The 19102-nt window shown below is 40.9% G+C and overlaps 1 protein-coding gene across 1 annotated transcript in view; it reads left to right on the forward strand.

Moving 5' to 3' along the window:
• SDC2 (syndecan 2) overlaps positions 1 to 2841 on the forward strand; it is a 110637-nt gene extending 107796 nt beyond the window's left edge. Inside the window, exon 5 of the mRNA XM_054590296.1 lies at positions 372 to 2841. Coding sequence (XP_054446271.1) covers positions 372 to 535 — 164 coding nt within the window. The 3' untranslated portion in view covers positions 536 to 2841. The remainder of the gene's footprint in view (positions 1 to 371) is intronic.
• Positions 2842 to 19102: the final 16261 nt, after the last annotated feature.

Consider the following 19102-nt stretch of genomic DNA (forward strand, 5'->3'; position numbering starts at 1 on the left):
TTTAAGTAAATCATATCATGCTTTGTGTTTTCATTGAAAAAGTGTTTAAAAAATTAGACTGTGAAATGTGAGAACTGAAAAGACTAAAGAATCTTAAGGTATGGGATTCATCGAGCTCACAGCCAGATTTCTCTTATTGAGGCTTTTGGGTGATGTTATTAATACAAATCAAAGAAAGTGTTATACCTTTCTGAGGAATGTCAGAGTTGCGCAATTGTCTGGTTGCTTCATTGAATCCAGTTTTTACATTTTCGGGGGTTTTCAAATTAAGCCTTTTATGAAAGTGTCGTAAAATAGATTGGGCTTGACAAAGCTATTTCTCCAACCATTGAATGTCTCCTAAAAGTAATCTCCCTTTTGGTGTGTTTCAGCTGTCATTGCTGGTGGAGTGATAGGCTTTCTCTTTGCCATTTTCCTTATCCTGCTGCTGGTGTATCGCATGAGAAAGAAGGATGAAGGAAGTTATGACCTTGGAGAGCGCAAACCATCCAGTGCTGCTTATCAGAAGGCACCTACTAAGGAGTTTTATGCGTGAAACTCCCACTTAGTGTCTCTATTTATGAGATCACTGAACTTTTAAAAATAAAGCTTTTGCATAGAATAATGAAGATCTTTGTTTTTTGTTTTTTCATTAAAGAGCCATTCTGGCACTTTAATGATAAAATCCCATTGTATTTAAAAACTTTTCATGTATTTCTTTAGAACATAAAATTAAAACTTAACATCTGCAGTGTTCTGTGAATAGCAGTGGCAAAATATTATGTTATGAAAATTCTCAATATTCATGGAATCAGTTTAAACTTTTATGCGCAAATATGAACCGATTGTTTTTATTCAATGGTTCAGAGATGAAAGCTGTTTAATTTGTGTCAGCATGTCTCCAACTGACCTAACCAGGTTGGTCTTAGTTTGTTAATTTATCTGTTTTCCCTTCTCCTCTGCTCTCCCTTTGTGTCCCTTGGAAAAGAAAACAAAACTCTATGCCTTTTGTAGCTGTTACGGTGCAATTTGTCTTTGGATAATTCAGATAACGGTAATTTAGTGTATATGTGATTTTCAAATATGTAAACTTTAACCTCCACTTTGTATAAATTTTTAAGTGTCAGACTATCCATTTTACACTTGCTTTGTTTTTCATTACCTGTAGCTTCAGGCAGATTTGCAACAGCAAATTAATGTGTAAAATTGGATTGTTACCAGAAAACTGTTTAGTCATATCTAATCAGATCTTCTTTTGGGAGGATTTGATGTGAGTTATTGACAAGCCTCAGCAAACCCAAAGATGCTAACAGTATTTTGACAAGTTGCTGCAGATTCCTTTGGCCACTGTATTTGTTAATTTCTTGCAATTTGAAGGTACGAGTAGGGGTTTAAGGAAAAATCAGTTTTTGTTCTTAAAAATGCATTTAAGTTGTAAACGTCTTTTTAAGCCTTTGAAGTGCCTATGATTCTATGTAACTCATCACAGACTGGTGTTAATGAGTATATATAACAGTTAAAAAAAAAGTTGGTATTTTATAAGCACAGACAATTCTAATGGTAACTTTTTTTGTAGACTTACGAATAGACATAAATTGTAATTTGGGAACATAAAAACTACTGAATAAATCATGTGGCCTAATAATTGAAAATGTCACGGTTATAAATTTTGTACATTTCGATCAAATGTACATCTCCCCTTTGCCATTGACTGTCTGCTCTCCAGAATGACGTGGGCTTGATTTCTCAGTGTTCCACAGCATCTGTAAATCACCACCAAAGAGCTCCTCATTAAAGGCTGTCACAGCTTCACTTCCGAATTGGCCAGAGGAATTCTGAGTGTATCATCTTGTGTGTATTGGGGTGTAGATATTGGAAGACTGCCAGGGTGGGAACGGTGACGTTTCCACCCCTTATCAGAGAGCTGATGGCAATATTGAGACAGATGCCTGCTCTCACAAACCACTTTTGGGGCTATCAATGCCAATGAACCGAAGGGGGCTTTTCTGACGTCGGTATCTTAAGATTTAGATTTATAGTTTGATTTACCTTTGGAACTGTGCTCCAAATCTCTCCTGAAGCTGAACCCGAAGAGCTAATAAATGGAATACCATCATTCACACTGTAGGGAAGGAGAGAAAGGCAGGGAGGCTCTCTGTAGCAAAAGGAGGGCCTCACCACTTAGGGCTGAAAGTGCGGGCAAGCAGTGATGAGTGAGGGAGACGGAAGGAGGGTCCCCTGCCTGGGTACTGCTTTCTAATCGAACATTTCCTTTTTCTATGTTGCCATTAATTTTGTTTTAAATTATGAGCTTCCAAAGTAGGAAGAAGACAGCAAAAACAGCGACCTTTGCGATGTGTAATTTACTTCAAATAAATATGACTATTTCATTTCGAGAACATCTCCACAGAACTCATTTCTTTACAAAAATGTAAAGCAACACCTGGAACAGTGTTTACTTAAATTTTTAATGGCCTTAATTCTCAAATTCCTGCCCCATCACTTACAGAACGAATTTGCTTTGGAGCGATTAAAAGGAAGTGATAGCACCTTCTAAAGCTGCCCCACTGTCCCTCAGTTTCAAGGTTAAGAATCCAGTGAGCATACCTCTCACAGTACAAAACATAGTAAAACTCAGTTTGCAGAATAACAACTGCTTGGAAACTCTATTCCTGGAAGAGAAAAATTCTGGCAAATATTTTGTCACTGCTGTAAAGCAAAATATTTGTTAAAGTGCCAAAATAAAGTCTGTCATGCTGAAAGTTTAAAAAAAAAATCATTGTATAGACTGACATCCAGTTTTCTTCAACTGTATGTTTTCTGCCTACTTTTATTATTTTTTAATTTTAAGATGCAATAAATAGTGCTATAAAAAGTGTTAGTTATGATTACCGAGTTCAGAAAAATTTTGGTCAACTATAAATATTAAAGCCAATGTGAAAATTTCCTGTTTCCTTAACCACATGTAAATGATTTCCTTTGTGTGAATATGGCTTTGTGTTTGAGAGAGCTGCAGCACTTAAACTGACCCGTTTTTAACTTATGGGGGGAAATGGGATGAGCTCACTGTTTTTGAAAAATTTCAACCATGGGTCAGTAGTCTCTGAACTTCATGATTAGGACCTGGTTAATGCAATTGAATTTAGGTTGGAGAAGTTTGCAGAAATTGCCACCTATAAATGTTATAAGTTCGTAGTTTCAGATCAAATGTTTAGTGAGTTGGTCTTTTTGTAATGCACATCTTTTTGCAAATTAGGTGAAATACACTTCCTTGTTGAGGGTATAGTTTCTTTGAATAGAGTTTAGGAAACTAAGTAAGTAGAACATAATTAATGAGCTTACTCTGGTTGCCCTAAAATAAAATGTCCTACCAACGGTGCGGGTTCCTGCATGAACAGGTGCAACAATAACTTAACAGTTTGTAGGAGCTTATTTCTTCACTCTCTTAGACATTTTGAAACTTTAAGGAAATCTTTTTTAGGAGCAAAAATATAAAACCTGGAAATATTGCAGGGCTAATTTTATGAGCAGGATCTTTTTTTATAGCTTTATTATAATTATATTGTATAACGGGGTGGCAGAAAAACATATTTTTAATACAATGGGTTTAAAAAGGCAGTGACTTTAGGCAACAGACACTGTAACTTTTGCTTCTAAGCTGTTCCAGACAACAGGGGGACATCAGGGGGTTTCTGATTAAAAGTGATCGTGCCGGATGATAAATGGAGCAGCATGACTTGAGTAATCACTGAGGTGTTTTTTTGTGCTAATATTTTATTACCATAGTGAAATTTGAGATTTGGCCATTTCTGGGGAACTAAATGTTGCCAGCATAGAAAACTTTAAAAAGGGTAGAACAACTGTGCCATTTAGTGGTAAAAACAGTATTAAGGTGAATTTTGTCCCACCCTCCTAACTCTGGCTGACTTCACACTCATGATTTATGGTCCTAAGTTTTCATCCCTGTTTATCTGCTGCACACAGTCTGTAGCAGGGCTTTTTCTGAGAACGGAATTGTGGTCACTTTGGGAGCAACTGGGTTTCCTGAGAATTAGCTAGAAGGGTGTAACCCAAGCAATAGTTCTAACACACAAATGGTGCAGTGAAGCTTTAGGCTTTGGTTCTTCAGATGAACTGAGCACAGGTTCAAATTGCAGTAGCCTTGGCAAAATAGCAAACCAGCAACAAACACTTTTATGCACATGACATCAGAGGTTTATTCAACAGATATATGCCTACTGACTATGCCTTGGGCACTTTTCTAGAAGCTGGGGGTTTAGTGATGAACTAGATAGAGACCCTGCTCTCATGGGGATTCAAGAAGGGTGCATAGTGCCAACTAAATAACACAAGTGGGAATTATCAGTTGGTGGCGGTTTCCATGATGGACATATGCAAGTTATTGTAAGGGACTGAAAGATTACACCAGTCCAGATAGGCCGGGCATGCTGCAGGAACAATCTTAAAGTCTTAGCAACTTAAAACAACTAAAGTTTATTTCTTGCTCATGTGACGTATCCATGGGTTGGCCGTTCTCTGAATAATTGTCACCCTTAGTCCAGATCTCAGGCCAGTGGAGTAGCTATTATCTGCAGCACTGCACATCACTGTGATAGAGGAAAAATACTGGTGAAACGCATGGTAGCTCTTAAGGTTTCCCCTCAGCAGTGACATGTTGCTTCCACCTACATTTCATGGGCCAAAGCAATTTTTGTGGCCACACCTAACTTCCAGGCTACCGAGAAGTGCCATCCTACTTTGTTCCCATTGGAGGAAGATGGGATATTTGTGAACAACTATAATTACTATGGCCTGGTCAGGAGAGACTTCTGAGAGGTTAAGGCTGAATGGTGTGGAGCCAGTGGTACTAAAATCGGGACAAGCATTCCAGATGGTAGGAAGCCCTAAGCTGGGAAGGAGCTTAGCATATTGGAGGGCCGATAAGAAGGCCAGTGGTCCAAGAGGTGGAATAAAAGGGATTAGGAGTGTAATTGTCTTATTTTTTTGTTTACTTATACTTTATTCTCCTCAAGGAAACCAGGCTGATCTCTACAGTAGAAATGATTTTATGTTACTCCCTTCAATGGCTCCTATAGCACTTAATAAACTTCTGGCTCCTTACACTTGTCCTCTAGATCTTCAAGAGCTGATCACTGGACAGTGCATAATCAGGAGGCACAGTGGAGTAGCACAGCCAACAGGAAGCCATGATTGTCCCCTTGGCGAGAAATGATGGTGGCTTGGCCACAGAAGGTAATAGCAAAGATGGAAAAAACTGGAGAGGAACTGTTTGGGGAGGTGGAATCAACAGGCCTTGTAAAAAGTTGGAACAAGTGAGGAGTAAAGAACAGAAGCAAAGATGACACCCATATTTTTGGCTGAGCTGGGTGAGTCGCATATTTAAGAAGGGCAATATCGGGGAGTTGGCTGGTAAAACAGGAGTTCTCTTTGGGCCACATTAAGTTAGGACTGTTAGGCACCCAAGTGGAGGTGTCAGCTGAACAACTGAAAGAATCTAGAGCTCAGAGAAGAGGTCTGAGCTGGAGATACTAATTTAGGAGTAGCATCCTTCATTTGCTTGTTGGTACACTGACTTATTTCCTTCTGTTTTCCTGTTCCACTCGAATAGAAGTTAAGAGTAGGGAGGCAGATGGCCCACACAAACTACATTTCCCAAGCTGCTTTGCCAATGGCTTCTGGCAGAGTTTAGCCAATAGAAGGTACTGGTAGAACACTAAAGGTCAGTAGGAAGGGAAAAGCCAGAGTCCTTTGCCCACTCCCTGCTTTGGGCAACTTCTCTGGCATTAGCGAATCTTCTCTATGGTTTGAATTCCCAGGAGACTGATTCTCCTTCAAGTTCCCAGCTCCCACTGTTTGTAGACTCACATAAACTCACTTCCCCACTTTGTCTCTCATCCTTAGGGAGGGTAGCAGCTTCCTGCCGTAGCTAGTCGCTGGGTTATCTCACTGTTTCCAGTTCGCCCTTCCACTTTTTCCAACATCTTTATAACTAAACCCCCAGAGTAAATTCCCTCTATGCATTACCTGCCTGTGTTCTACTTTCCTTCCTGGACCCCAACTGATGACAAAGGAGTGAAGAGCATATAGATGCTATCAAAAGCCACGGGACTGGATGAGAATATCTGGAGAGGTAAGTGCATGGAGAAGGAGGGTGGCCCTGGGTTGGCCTTCTAGCACAGTCTTTTTTAGATGAACCACTACCAGATTCATTCTTTAGCTCTGGTCACAGGACTGGGTTTTCATTTCAGCAGACGGTTAGCAAGGAAATAATCTTTCATTGCAAAGGGGGGAAAATCATATGTATCACAAATTTGCACATTTGAGCAAATTAATAAACATGTTAAAGTATATCTGCTTCCACCAGGACATTGATAACATACAGTAAGTACTTTTTAAACTTTTTTAGTAACTGGGTAGAAGAGTAGGAACTATTTCAATATTCAGAAAAGAACTCTATTATCTGTGTTTAATGGGAAAATAGCAAACAAAACAGGAGTTCTTGTAGCCTTGCGCAGGGTCACTGAAAGCAGGACTCTTGCCTCTTTAATAATTTCTGCTTAGGTAAATACCAAAGTAAACTTGGATTTCCTGTGTCCCGACCAGTTGCAAGGAAAAGCAACAAAGATGGTACAAAACATACATGGGTCAGACCCAGAACTTGGGAATCATAAACAATCCCCTTTTCTGATGACCCATTTGAGTCCTTTTCTTTTTTTAATGTTATTTTCTTCCCACTTAGTTACTTTTTTTTCACATGTAAGATAAAGATAGTAACAGCCACTGCATTGGCTTGTGGGAATTCAATGATGCACATTTAATGAGATGATGCACTTAGCACCTAGTAAAACATCAATACAGGATCATTTATTCATTCCCCCACCAAAGGTTTCCTAGGTGCTCACTGTGTACCAGGCATACTTTCAGGCCCTGGGAATACAGGCACCAACAAAACAAAGTTCCTGCTCTCAAGGAACTTATATTCTAGTGGGAAGAGGCAGACAATAAATATGTCATATAGCAATGAGAAGGTGACATTCAAGGAGAAACTTGAAGGTGGTGAGGAATTAAGTCATGGTGGGTGGGGGAAGAACTCTGGGAAGCTGAGGAGCATTTCAGGCAGAAGAAATCACAGGTGCCAAAGCTCTGAGGGTGGCCGAGGTGCAAGTGAGCTAGAGGCTAAAGAGGAGGGCAGTAAGTGAAGGATGCATGGGCCATATGGTACCTGTGCATCCTCATAGCCGATGCACTGACCTTGGAGGGCGCTGTGGGATATTGAACCAAAAAGTGACATTATCTGGCCTATGCTGAAAATTCATTCTTAAACTTTAGCAGGCATCGGAATCACTAGGAGAACTTGTTAAAACACAGATTTCTGGGCCCCACCTCCAGAGTTTCTGATTCTATAGGTGGGTAGAACCTGAGAACTGGCATTTCCAATATGCCCAGGGAGCTCACTTGGGGAACCACTGCTTCAAAAGGATTGCTTTGATATTGTGTTGAGAATAGATTGGTTGCGGGTGGTGCGTGTCAGCAAAACACACAGCAGGAAGACTGGGGAGAGGCTATTGCAGTATTCATGGAGAGAGACAACCATGGCGGATGAAGTGGTGAGAAGTGATCAGATTCTGGAGAGCCCAGGTGGCCCCCAAGTCTGGAAAACCCAGGTGAAAAGATAAGCAATGGTTTACTAACAGTACATTGTAATACACTCATCTCCCAGATGGCCACAGCTCTAGTTTCTTCCCTTCTTAGGATATCAGGATCACTGTCCTTACCTAGCTAGTCCCTGTAACCTCACTCCTTTCTCTTCACTCCTATAGCCTTCAACATATACCTTTTTCCAGCCTTCTGTTATATGCACCTTTTATTGCCTTCAGTTCTAAGTGTGCAGAGGACACAGATCAGGTTTGATTCATTTTGCCACTCCTCGCCAGCTGCTAGTATCTAGCCCAGTTCCCGGCCTTGGATGATGGATGTATACAGGCATCATCAGAGCTGTTACCAGCCTCTTGCTCAATTCCACCCTGAAATGTAGGAAGGGCTCATATGTCTGGGACCTCCAGCCAAACAAAACAAAACAAACAATTTATACTATGTCAAAAGTCTAAACAGAATTCAAGTAAGTAGGTGTTCACAGATATTCGTTAAAACCTTGGACTTGAACTTCGCCTACTTAAAACACAGAAAGTCCTTTGATGGGTTAATGGTTTTCTTACAGATACATTTTATCATTTTTAGATAAATATTTAGCATTTATACAGGGAGCTTATTAGTGTTTTCTTCCTTTGTTCTTTCAATATTTCCGTTATTGTGCCACATAATCACCATGCTGGATCCATGCTGTTCCAAGATCAAAAACTACCCTTTTTATGAACCTCTCTCCCATTTATGTGAAGGAGGCTGGGCTGTAAACATGGTATGAAAAAAGTCCTTATATGCCATCTTGATTGCTAACATCTGTTCAAATTTCCATTCATAAATTTAAAATTCAGGCTTCTGCAGCCATCTGTTTTCTTGCAACAATCTGAAAAGAAGAAAAGCCTAAGGCAGCTGTGCAGGTGGGAGAAGAGCTTCTGCCTGGCTTGGCCAGCCTTCCCGAGCTCTTGCTTTTCTTTCTTTCTTCTCCCTCACAGGGTGGGCATGCCTTTCCTTTCTACAAGGTGGGGTTTCGGTCCTTGTGTCACCATTTCCTGTCATACTGGGGGAGGAGATGGGGAAATGGCCAATCTTTTTCTATTTTCTCCCCACCTGTTTTTAGTTCATTTAACCATGTTAATTCTGTCTTCTGGACAATGTGGAAAAAAACTTTATTCCTCATTTTATCATTGCTTTTCAGTGCTTTCTATGACTTCTTGTCTCTGCCTCATCCTCTTACCCACACACCCACACACACACACACACACACACACACACACGAGTGTAGTGCCCATTTTATGAGCAAGAAGGCAGGAATTGAAATTTTTCTACTGACTTGCCTCCAGTTGCCTGGCAATCTTAGCAGACTCTGAAGAACAGGAACCCATTGCTTGCCTAGATCACAGGCAATTTTCTAGCTGAGCCACTGGGCCTCGCATTGGGAATTTCTCTGCGGATTACTCTGGCATGGTTAATGGATATGATTTGGCAGCTGCAGGACCCAGATGCCAAGCTAGGCAACGGCTCTTCTTTATTTTGCTCTTGGCAGTGTCATCTATGTCTAAGGGACTGGGCTGCTTCTAAAGCCACTTGGCATTATTCCAATGGTACCCTTGCGGCAACTGTAAAATGCCTTCGAAAGCTGACATGACATTTTGGGGGTCTGCTGGCCTGCAGTACTCTCTCAAATGCAACCGAGCTTGGGACTCAATTTTAGCTTTACATAATTTTTTCTAGTTTATCTTGAGAAACACTTCCTCAGCAAACCCCGTGCAGAGTTTAGTTTGCATTCTAATGTCTCTCTGAAAACCTCACCAGAATGAGCAAGGACCCACCCGTCCCAAACCTCATTTCAATAGTCCCACACGTAAGCTGGTTTGTGGGATCCTCTTGCTGGGTTATACGCACTCATTTTCATTCTATCTGACATTGCTTTTCTGTAAGCTCATGATGGCTATTCTAATCTCACTGCGTGACCTGGAATGAGTCATTTAACCATTGTGACAACTTCTTGAAATGCCACAAGAGTAGACGATGGATGTCCAAACCTTGCCTCCCTTATGCTTGTTGGCGTGCGGTTCATTGGGGTGATGTTTACGAGCTTGAGGAAGGGCTTGGCCAGCATTGCTGACACAGGACTACTCAACTTCCAAGTTACCCATAATTCTGAACAGTTGTTGTCACCCCATCAGAGGAGTCCCTGCCACTGATTTCCCCCGGCCCTCCCACACTGTCACAGAATCCTGGAGCAAAGCAGTTTCTGCTCCTCTCTTCATCCTCAGAAACTTTGCCCTGTCCCCTTTCCCTGCTCCCTGGGCTCCCCAGGGCTCAAGGTGGAGAAGTGCTCAGAGTCAAGGTCACAAGTCTCAGCTTACAGTTTACTTGTCAGGGTTTTAAAGTGTCTGGAACAGAGATGACAAATGCCCAGTTTGGGGACCTCCCTTCCATCATGGTACGCTCTTCTGCTAAGGCCAACCTCACAATTCTTCTCCAGACAGCGTCTGTGTAGCCACAAGCAATTGACTGGAATAATAGGGAGATGAAACCCTCTTCACCATCCTCTGCCCAGCGGGTCACTGGCCTTGAGACCATAGTTGCTCTGAACTGTGAGTTAAATATAGGTTGGCCCAGGAACCAAACCTAATTTGCAATATTGTTTTGGTAGGACAGGCATTAGAACTTGAAACATGAGCTTACGAAGGGAACTTTTGGAATGCCACTGGTAAATAAATTGAAGTTCTCTCCTGTACTTGGATATGTGGTGGTAAGCGTGACTGCATGGGTTGATGTTGAGAACTTGTACTACCCAGTTCTAATCCTGTCCCTGCCTCTTACTGGCTGTGTGACTTTACACAGGTTAATTAGCCTCTCTGTGGCTTGCCTCCTTCACCAGAAAATGGGGAAGGTAATAGGATTACCCTGCTTACAGGGTTATTAGAATTAAAAATATATTATTTGTAAAGCACTTTTATTCATGCCTAGCATACAGAAGGTACAGCATGAATTAAAATAAATACCAAGTTCTAATCTGAACTGGAAAACTATATCTGTGTCCTTTATTTTCTTCATGACACAAAAAAACAGTTGATCACAAATTTTGTATTTGTATGAGTAAGGCGCTATTGACATCTATTCATAATTTATTCAACACTTTACAAATGTATTCATTTAATACTCCCAGCAACCTTCTGAAGCAGGATATTAGTCTCCATTTTATAGGTGAGGTAACAGACATTTCTACATGGTGTTAAAGTGAACTGATACAGTGTACACACTCCTCAGACACATGTGGCAGAGTTAGTGACCTTCTCCCAGAGACAAGGGGAGGCTTCAGGGACTTTGCCCAAATGTCTTCTGTAACATCAACATGTACCAGGTAATAAAAATGTGTTATTATTCAAGGTTGTGAAGACTGACCTTAGTGACTCCTTTCCCCTAATTCTATTATTTAAGCATTACTTTAAAAATCATCTTCTACTACTGCAGGAACAGGGCATTACATTATTGTATATTAGAAAATAAAGACAAGCCAAAATAAGAGAATGAAACAGTATTCTTGCCACTCAGTGAGTACCAGTGCTAAGGTTAGAACTTCATTTGTAATTCTCTTTTTTCCACAAAATGAGGTCACATGGTACATACTACTATTCCACTATCAGCTTTTTTTCTTTTCCAGTTAATGATCTACGCTTTTCCATTTCAACACATTTTATCTCATCTAATAATAAACCATATTTACATTACCCAAGTGTCTCCAAAACGTGCTTCATTGCTGTTTATCCAAACTTGAATCTCATCCAGGACCATGTTTGCATCTGCTTGTTTTAATCTACTCCTTTTTTCATGACACAGATTTGCTGAAGAGTCTGGGCAGTTGTCCTGCATCCTTGACCTTCTCTTTTGGAAACAATCCCAAATTTATAGAAAAGTTGCAGTATAAGTAATTTGCTTTTCATTTCTGAAGGATGTGAGAGTAAGTTGCTGACATGGTGCACCATCACATCCAGACATTTGAGTGTGTATTTCCTGCAAAAGACATTCTTTTACATAACCGTAGTCAGGAAATTAACATTGATGCATCACTACCACCAATCCCCAGCCCCCCTATCGGTTCCTCCAATTGCCCCAATAATGTCCTTTAGATGAATATCTAAATATTCACCTGGAATAATGTGCTTTGAGGTTTGGTGTCATATCTTCCTAGTTTCTTTTTATACGAAACGTTTTTTAATTTTTCCTTGACTTTCATGACCTTGACATTTGTAGAGATTAGAGTCTAGTTATTTTGTAGAATGTCTCTCCATTTAGATTTGTCTGATGTGTTTTAATGATTAGATTTAGGCTGTGCATCTTTGGCACAAATATCACAGAACCGATGCTGTATTCTTGTCATTGCATCTCATCAGGTGGCTTAAGATTTAGATTTGTCCCATCCCTGATGATGTTAACATTGACCATTGACTAAGGTGGCATTTGTCACCCAGACATCTTTCCTTTTGTAATTAGTATCTTATGGAAAGGTAATTTAAGACTAGGTAAATATCTTGTATTATTTCTTATACTTGCAATTTGTTATTTATTTATATCACCATAGACATATAAATTTATATTTTATTAAATGGGTTATAACCATTACTATATTTATTTTTATGCTTATATTGGTCCATATTCGCCCAGTGGGAGTCCCTTCAAGCTGGCTTCTGTGTCCTTTTGATGTGACATGCTTCTAAATTCTTTGATCACTTTTTTACTCTCTGGTATAAAAAGAGGAGGTTTCAGGCTTATCTTGTACTTGCCCTAGCCCAGCTCTGGAATTAGACATTGATCCAAGGATCCTTGGCACATTTGAGTGAAGAATATTGTTTCGAACCCAAAATCTAGGCACTCACTTTGCTCATTGCTATTTTAACGTCCCTGCTCCCAGATGCACAGAGGTAGGGAAAGTACATCTGTGTGTGTGCGTGTGTGTATACACTTTTACTTTATTTTTCTTTCTCTCTCTATTTACCCAGCCTCTCTCTCTCTCTATCCTCTTGAAAACTATGTTCTCACTGTCATCTCCAATTCAAATCTAATTCCATAGTGATCATTCCAGTTTCCCCCTTTCCCAAACTGTAATTTCCTCCTTCAACAGTAAGACACCTACCTCTCATTGTTCTTACTTCTCTAACTAATCCACCTCTGTGTAAACAATCATCTGTCCTGAGGACCTCGTTTAAACTTAATCACCTCTTTAAAGATTTTACCTCCAAACAGTCACATTCTGAGGTAGTGACCATTAGGATTTCACCATGTGAATTTGGAGGAGACACACTTGAGTCCCTAATAGGGACACATGCCCATAAAGCTAAAATCCTTTCATTTTTCTTTATGTAGCCAGAGTGTCTTATATCACGCAGATTTTTAACACTTCCTTATTTGAGTGACCAAACTTTTTATAAAAGCTTATTCTTTCTTCTCTCATCAAAAATTTCTATTACCAAATCTGGGGAAAATAGGCTGAATATTCTGGTGGGCTACTGAGGTTTTGGCCTTTGAGTTTCCTGAATAACCTGAGTTAAAGCCAAGGACAATGACATCAAAAGAAAGTCAACGTGTATTAAGGGAACCGGAAAGAGTTACAACAGGGCCCATGGAAGGAGACAGAATAACTCAGTGGTTCTTGCTCACAGAGAGACACCTGGCTTAATGGTCCTGGGCTGGGGGCTGAGGCTGGACACTGGCCCATGGGACACTTACATTCCCCTAACATGCAGGAGAATGACCCCAAAGACTAGGGCTGAGGACTCTGAAAGACATTCTAGGGTTTCTTGCTATGGCACCAGCCTCCCTCTGAGTAAGGCCCTGTCTTTGCCTGCTGAACCAATGTCCACGATGGTCCACTTTTGCTTGTCATTTTAGTGTTCCCTGGATCAGTGAACAGTTAGTGTGACTGTAACACATGTAGTAGGCACAGAGCATTCAAACTCAGCCCAGCAAAGAAATGAATCTTCGGGTCTCTGGTGAGATGTCTCCTGCCATTGAGGCCCAGGGACTGTTTCTGTCTTTAGTAGAGAATGTCACAAATAAGGGGGAACGTCAGTTTGTTTCTGCTTACATTTCCTCCCTCCCTCCCTTCCTTCTTTCCTTCCTTCCTTTCTTCCATCGATTGACTTATCTATCTACATACATCTTCTATCACCTATGACACCTACATAGCACTCACTATGTGCCAGGCACCATTTTAAATGCTTTTTACGAATATCAACTCCTTCATTCCATATACTCTTCATATCCTATCATTCTCTTTGTGTCCCAGTGAGGAGAGATATTTTCTTCAATATTTTCAGGTATCTGAAGGTACAAAAATTGATACTGAAGATTTGGAAAATCAAAGTAGTTAACAATTAAAACTAATTATATATATCTCAGAACAAATCAAGGTTACCACCCTCTCCACAACCCCCCAAAAGAGAAGAAAATGTCAAATAAGTATGTACAGTGAAACCTCACTTGATGTCATTGATAGGTTCTTGGAACTGCAGCAAAACGATGTGGAATGAAACCAGTTTTACCATAGGCTGATTGATACAAACAAGCGTTAGGTTCTTATGGCATCTCATGAATGACGTAACAAAATGATGTTGAATGAAACTATGTTTCTTGAGGACCTGCTCTCTTTAGTCCCCGGGTCTTCTGAAAATTATAATTTAAGACACTTCTCTGGATTATCTTCATGTGAAATAAATAAATGGAATTCAATCAGAGTTTTTCAGAGTGTTCTATGTACTAGATGCAATGCTAAAAGATATACTTACTTATTTGTCCTTAGTGAGTGAGACACAATCCCTGCTCTCGTAAAACGTACTGTCTAGTGAATAATAGTCAAATATGGCAGAGACTGATAACTACCTGCCTTTTCATTCCATCCTTCTTCATATTAATAATAGAATCTCCAAAAGTTTTAGTTGTGCATGTGGTTGTGAAGATAGGAATTACTCACCCCAGCACCTTTGTAACTAGATTGGCTATGAAATCGTGTTTTGGCTAATCAAGTATGAGCAGAAGTAATGCATGCAACTCCCAGGGTTATATTGTCTAAAACATCTCCCTTCTTCCACTTCTTTTGTCTCCCTTTCAGTAGATTGGAATGTTCATATATTGTGCTGGGGTCCAGCATCAACTATGGAATGTGAACCACACTCCAGCAGCCTCTCTCAACTGGGGTTCCCATAAGAGTTAAGCCTGACAGAAAATGATTTAAGTACCTCTTATCTCCATTATTCCAAGGATGGTACAAATCTATAATATTCTACATGCACAGGAGAAAACTTAATTTATCACCACAATGGATGTTTAAAAGAGTTAAGGCTTTTTTATCTCTTGAGAAACCTCCATTGAGAAGGGCTCCTTAGGGATGTTGGAGCAAGAAGATAGAAGGGACTTAGATTCCTGGATGTCTACATGAACCACAGCGTCTAACCCATTGTAGACAGCCTCCCCATCTCCGGACTACATGAAAGGGAAATGAGTGTCAATGTTAACTGGAGCAATTACATTTTGTGGTGTCTTGTATACAGTCGCTTATCCTTTTGCTTATTTAATTTATACCAGTAGGGGAAAGAACATTGCTGTAGGACTCAAAAAGGCTTGGGTTCAAAGAGCTGTCTGATGTTGAGCCAGTTGATCTCAATCAGAGATGATAAATAAGAACGCTTTTGGTATTTGGCACAATCCTTCAGCCACAGGAGGCCATGTGAACAGAGCAGCAACGGAAGACACAGGGAAAACAACTCCAAAGTAATGCCGGGAGGGACTTTGTTCCATTTGCCTCTTGCCCAGCATTGTCCTAGAACCCTCCATGGTGAACACCCATCTTGTTCATGAACCAAAAATTAAAGCTGCCAAGGAATGAAGTGGATGTATAAAGAACTGTCAAACCAAACACACAATAGCAAATGGCTGGTCTTTCTTCTGGGAGAACATCTTTTCCCAAAGACAAATTGTTGGAGTCGCCAGCAGAAGGGGTGTTAACAGGCATGATTGATTGAGAAATGCTGTATTTGGGGTTCTACCGGATTTTTGTATCTCTCCAATATGGTGGCTTTGCATTACCACAGTCCAACCACGGATCACCCTCCGCATAGTTCTTATTAATAGAGTCATGGCACGCTCTCTATAACTAGCAGTCAGAGTGGTCCTAAGTAATATCGGCGCCCAAAGTACACCAAAGCCCATGGATAGTATCACATGCAATTTCTGTAATCACTTGTAAGTAATGTGGGGGAGGTATCAACACAGATTTTACAGATGAGAAAATTTATCTCATCCGGAGAATTTATACATAACTTGTGGAAGGCCACAGAGCTATTAAGTGACTGGTTCCACTACTGATATTCTATTATATCATGCAGTCTCTAAATACCTTAGAACCCCCATACAGTAATAAATCTGGGTACAACTGCAGTTGGCCCTCCATATACACAAATTCCTAACTACAGAGCTGACTCTCTAACAGTGTGGATTTGAACGATGTGGGTCTACTGAACTTTGATCAACTGAAAAAAAAAATCCACATGTAAGTGGACGGATGAAGTTCAAACCTGTATTGTTCAAGGATCAACTGTACTGAGTAAAAATGGCCTCTATGGTAGATTGAATTGTTGACCCCAATTTTTTAAGGAACTCTTTCTTTTGGAAAGTGGAAGAGAGGCAATTATAAAAGGCACCTTTCAAGAAAATCAATCTTTGGAAGGAGGCAATGTGACTTTTGAGGTTCTGAATCAAGAAACTGGTGCTTTAAAATTCTCCATTCCTACCTCTGTCTCTTGGAAAGTCTTTGAGCACTAAAATGACCACATGCTGCAGTTTATACCTGTTGTCCTGGTGAAATTATTAACTGTACCCTCTCACTCTCTAAGAATCTCAGTTTGGATGGTATTGATTATTGGTCACCGCATCAAGGACCCCTTCCATTTCCCCCAAGAGAATACATATTCAGATTGGAAGACTACTCATGTAAACCAAGAAATACCTGATTTATTTCCTATTTCTTTTTTTCCTGTTAAATTTTTAAAATATTTATTGTATACCTATTCTGTGCCACCTGCTGTAAGTTACTTTGAGGTATCTCATCTCATTTTGTCATCAGAATTATCATGTGAGGTGTTTTTATTGTACTACATATTTTTAACAGATGAGAAACTGAAAGCCCAGAGAGTTTAACTGGCCAGTCACAGCTAGACAGTGGCGATGCCAGAACCCACACCCCGCCCTCCCTGTTTCCAAACCCTGTGCTTGCAATCAAGGCTGGCCCCTGGGTCTCAGGGGTGGAGGGTGACGCACTGCCTGGTGTTGGTTTCCTTCCCTGAGGCAGGAGGTCCCACCTCCCTGAAGCTGGTGTTATAATTTAGGCCTGCTCATTGTCAGACTGCTCTTTTGCCCAAATCTCCATGTGAAAGACCTCCTACCAGGCTCCCTTTCACAGTTGTCCTCACTTCCTCTACATCTCTATCCTGGTTCTGTTCACCAGCATCTCCTCCCTGGGTGGCTGCCCGGTGCCCCATCCATTCCACAAAGGCAGCCCCCTAGCAATCTCTCCAAAATGCTAGCTTCACATGCCCCTCGCCTGCTGAAGCCAGCCCAGCGCTACCCACAGGATAAAGCCTGGACCTCTTATCAAGATTTACAAGGCTCTTCTGTTCAAATGTGCACGTCAGTCCTTTTGAACTTTCTCCTTTCCCTTCCCCAACCCCACCTGCCTTGCCAATTATTTGTCCCACATAGGTCTCCGCCTCCCAAATATGTCTTCTATTCATATGTTATATCTCAGCTTAGATCTCTGGGCTGCTTGCCTGGGCTCTGTGTGCCACTTTCCGCCCTTCCAGTGGTGTGCTGGAGCCAGCTGGTGTAAGCTCTCCAAGGCGATTGCTCACAGTTCTTCCCAGCTCCAGCACTGCGTGCCTTTGTGTGGCCTCCCAAAACTGGCCACGTGTGAGTATATTTACATTGCAGAAATTGGCAAATGGTACCAATCAGGGCTTTTCAAAAGGAACTGGTTGGTAAATATTTACCAGCACAACACTGTGTCCCTCCTATATTTTCATAACATGTTGAATGCTATTTATTTCTTTATTCATTCAATGAATGTTTACTCGCTCACTGCCCACTACATGTCAGATACCATCCTGGTTGCTGAGGACATAGAGGTGGGCAAATATAGTTCCTGGTATCATGGAGTTTATGGTGTTGAAGGGGGAGCCTGGCCTTATTCAAATATTCACATAAATAAAATATAAAGTGACACATTAAGAACTAAAAATCCATTTAATAGGATATTTGATTTAGTCTAGGAAGGTTTTCCTTACCTAAAAACTGAAGGATAGTTTGGGGTTGAGGAAGGAACAAAGTGAGGGAACAGCATTTCAGGCCAGCGGAAGGACACATATTATGCTCAGAGGGAGCACGGCTCTCACGAGCAAGGGAAAGAAAGCAAGAGTGGCCAGGAGGGAGCCAGGAAGCTTGGTAGAAGATGCAGCGCAGAGTTAAGGCCACATGGAGTTTTGTAGGCCTTATTAAACAGTTTCACCTTTAATCTAAGAGCAGTGGAAAATCACTGAACTGTTTTCAGCAGGAAGAACACATGGAGTGGTAGAGAATCAGCACGGCCTGGTGGTTCAGAAATCAGCTCCGGAGCCAGGCTGCCTGGCTTGCAGTACGGACTCTGCTGCTTACTAGTATCTCACTAGAAACTTCTCTGTGCCTCAGTTCCCTCATGGGTAAAGTGGTGATAAAATAATTAATACCTACTCCCGAGGTCTCTTAGAGTAGTGCTTGTTCAATGAAATAAATGAAAACATCTTTGGTAAGAGCTGAATGTAGTGGGTGGCCTGAGGTCTAATAGGGGACGCAGACATAAGTAATTATAACATAGCATGACGTAAGCGTAAAAGGTAGTGGTAACACAAAGACGAGGGTGAGCTTGGTTTCCAGTGGTTATTACGAGCAGAGCGGACGGCATAAAAGATGTCCCAGGCAGTCAGAGCAGCGCTAAGAGTTGTGGAGACATACCAGTGACACTGCTCAGAAGCTTAACGCTCAGTGTAGGGAACGGGCATGAAGACAAAGCAATGGGGAAAAAACTCTTGTGGTAGAGGTTACAAGTAAGGAGGGATTAATTTCCACCAGAAAGCAAATGGGGAGGCTTTATGGAGGACGGCCCAGTGTCATGGCTGACTGCATGGGCACCGGCATCAGGCCAGTTCAGTTGAGAACGCTAACTTGGTTCCTCACTAGCTATGCACTTTGACCTCTCTGACCTGCAATGTTCTCTTCTGTAAAGTGGTATTAATAATAATGATACCTAATTTGTAGGGTTGATAAGAATTCACAGTTAATGCATGTAAAATCTCAACATAAAGCATGCAATAATTGTTAAGCTATTATATTACATTATGAGTTTTATTACATTATGAGCCTTGAGCGCGAA

Source organism: Pteronotus mesoamericanus, unplaced genomic scaffold (assembly GCF_021234165.1).
Source record: "Pteronotus mesoamericanus isolate MK-2021 breed Mesoamerican mustached bat unplaced genomic scaffold, CSHL_Meso_final scaffold_174, whole genome shotgun sequence".
NCBI lineage: Eukaryota > Metazoa > Chordata > Mammalia > Chiroptera > Mormoopidae > Pteronotus > Pteronotus mesoamericanus.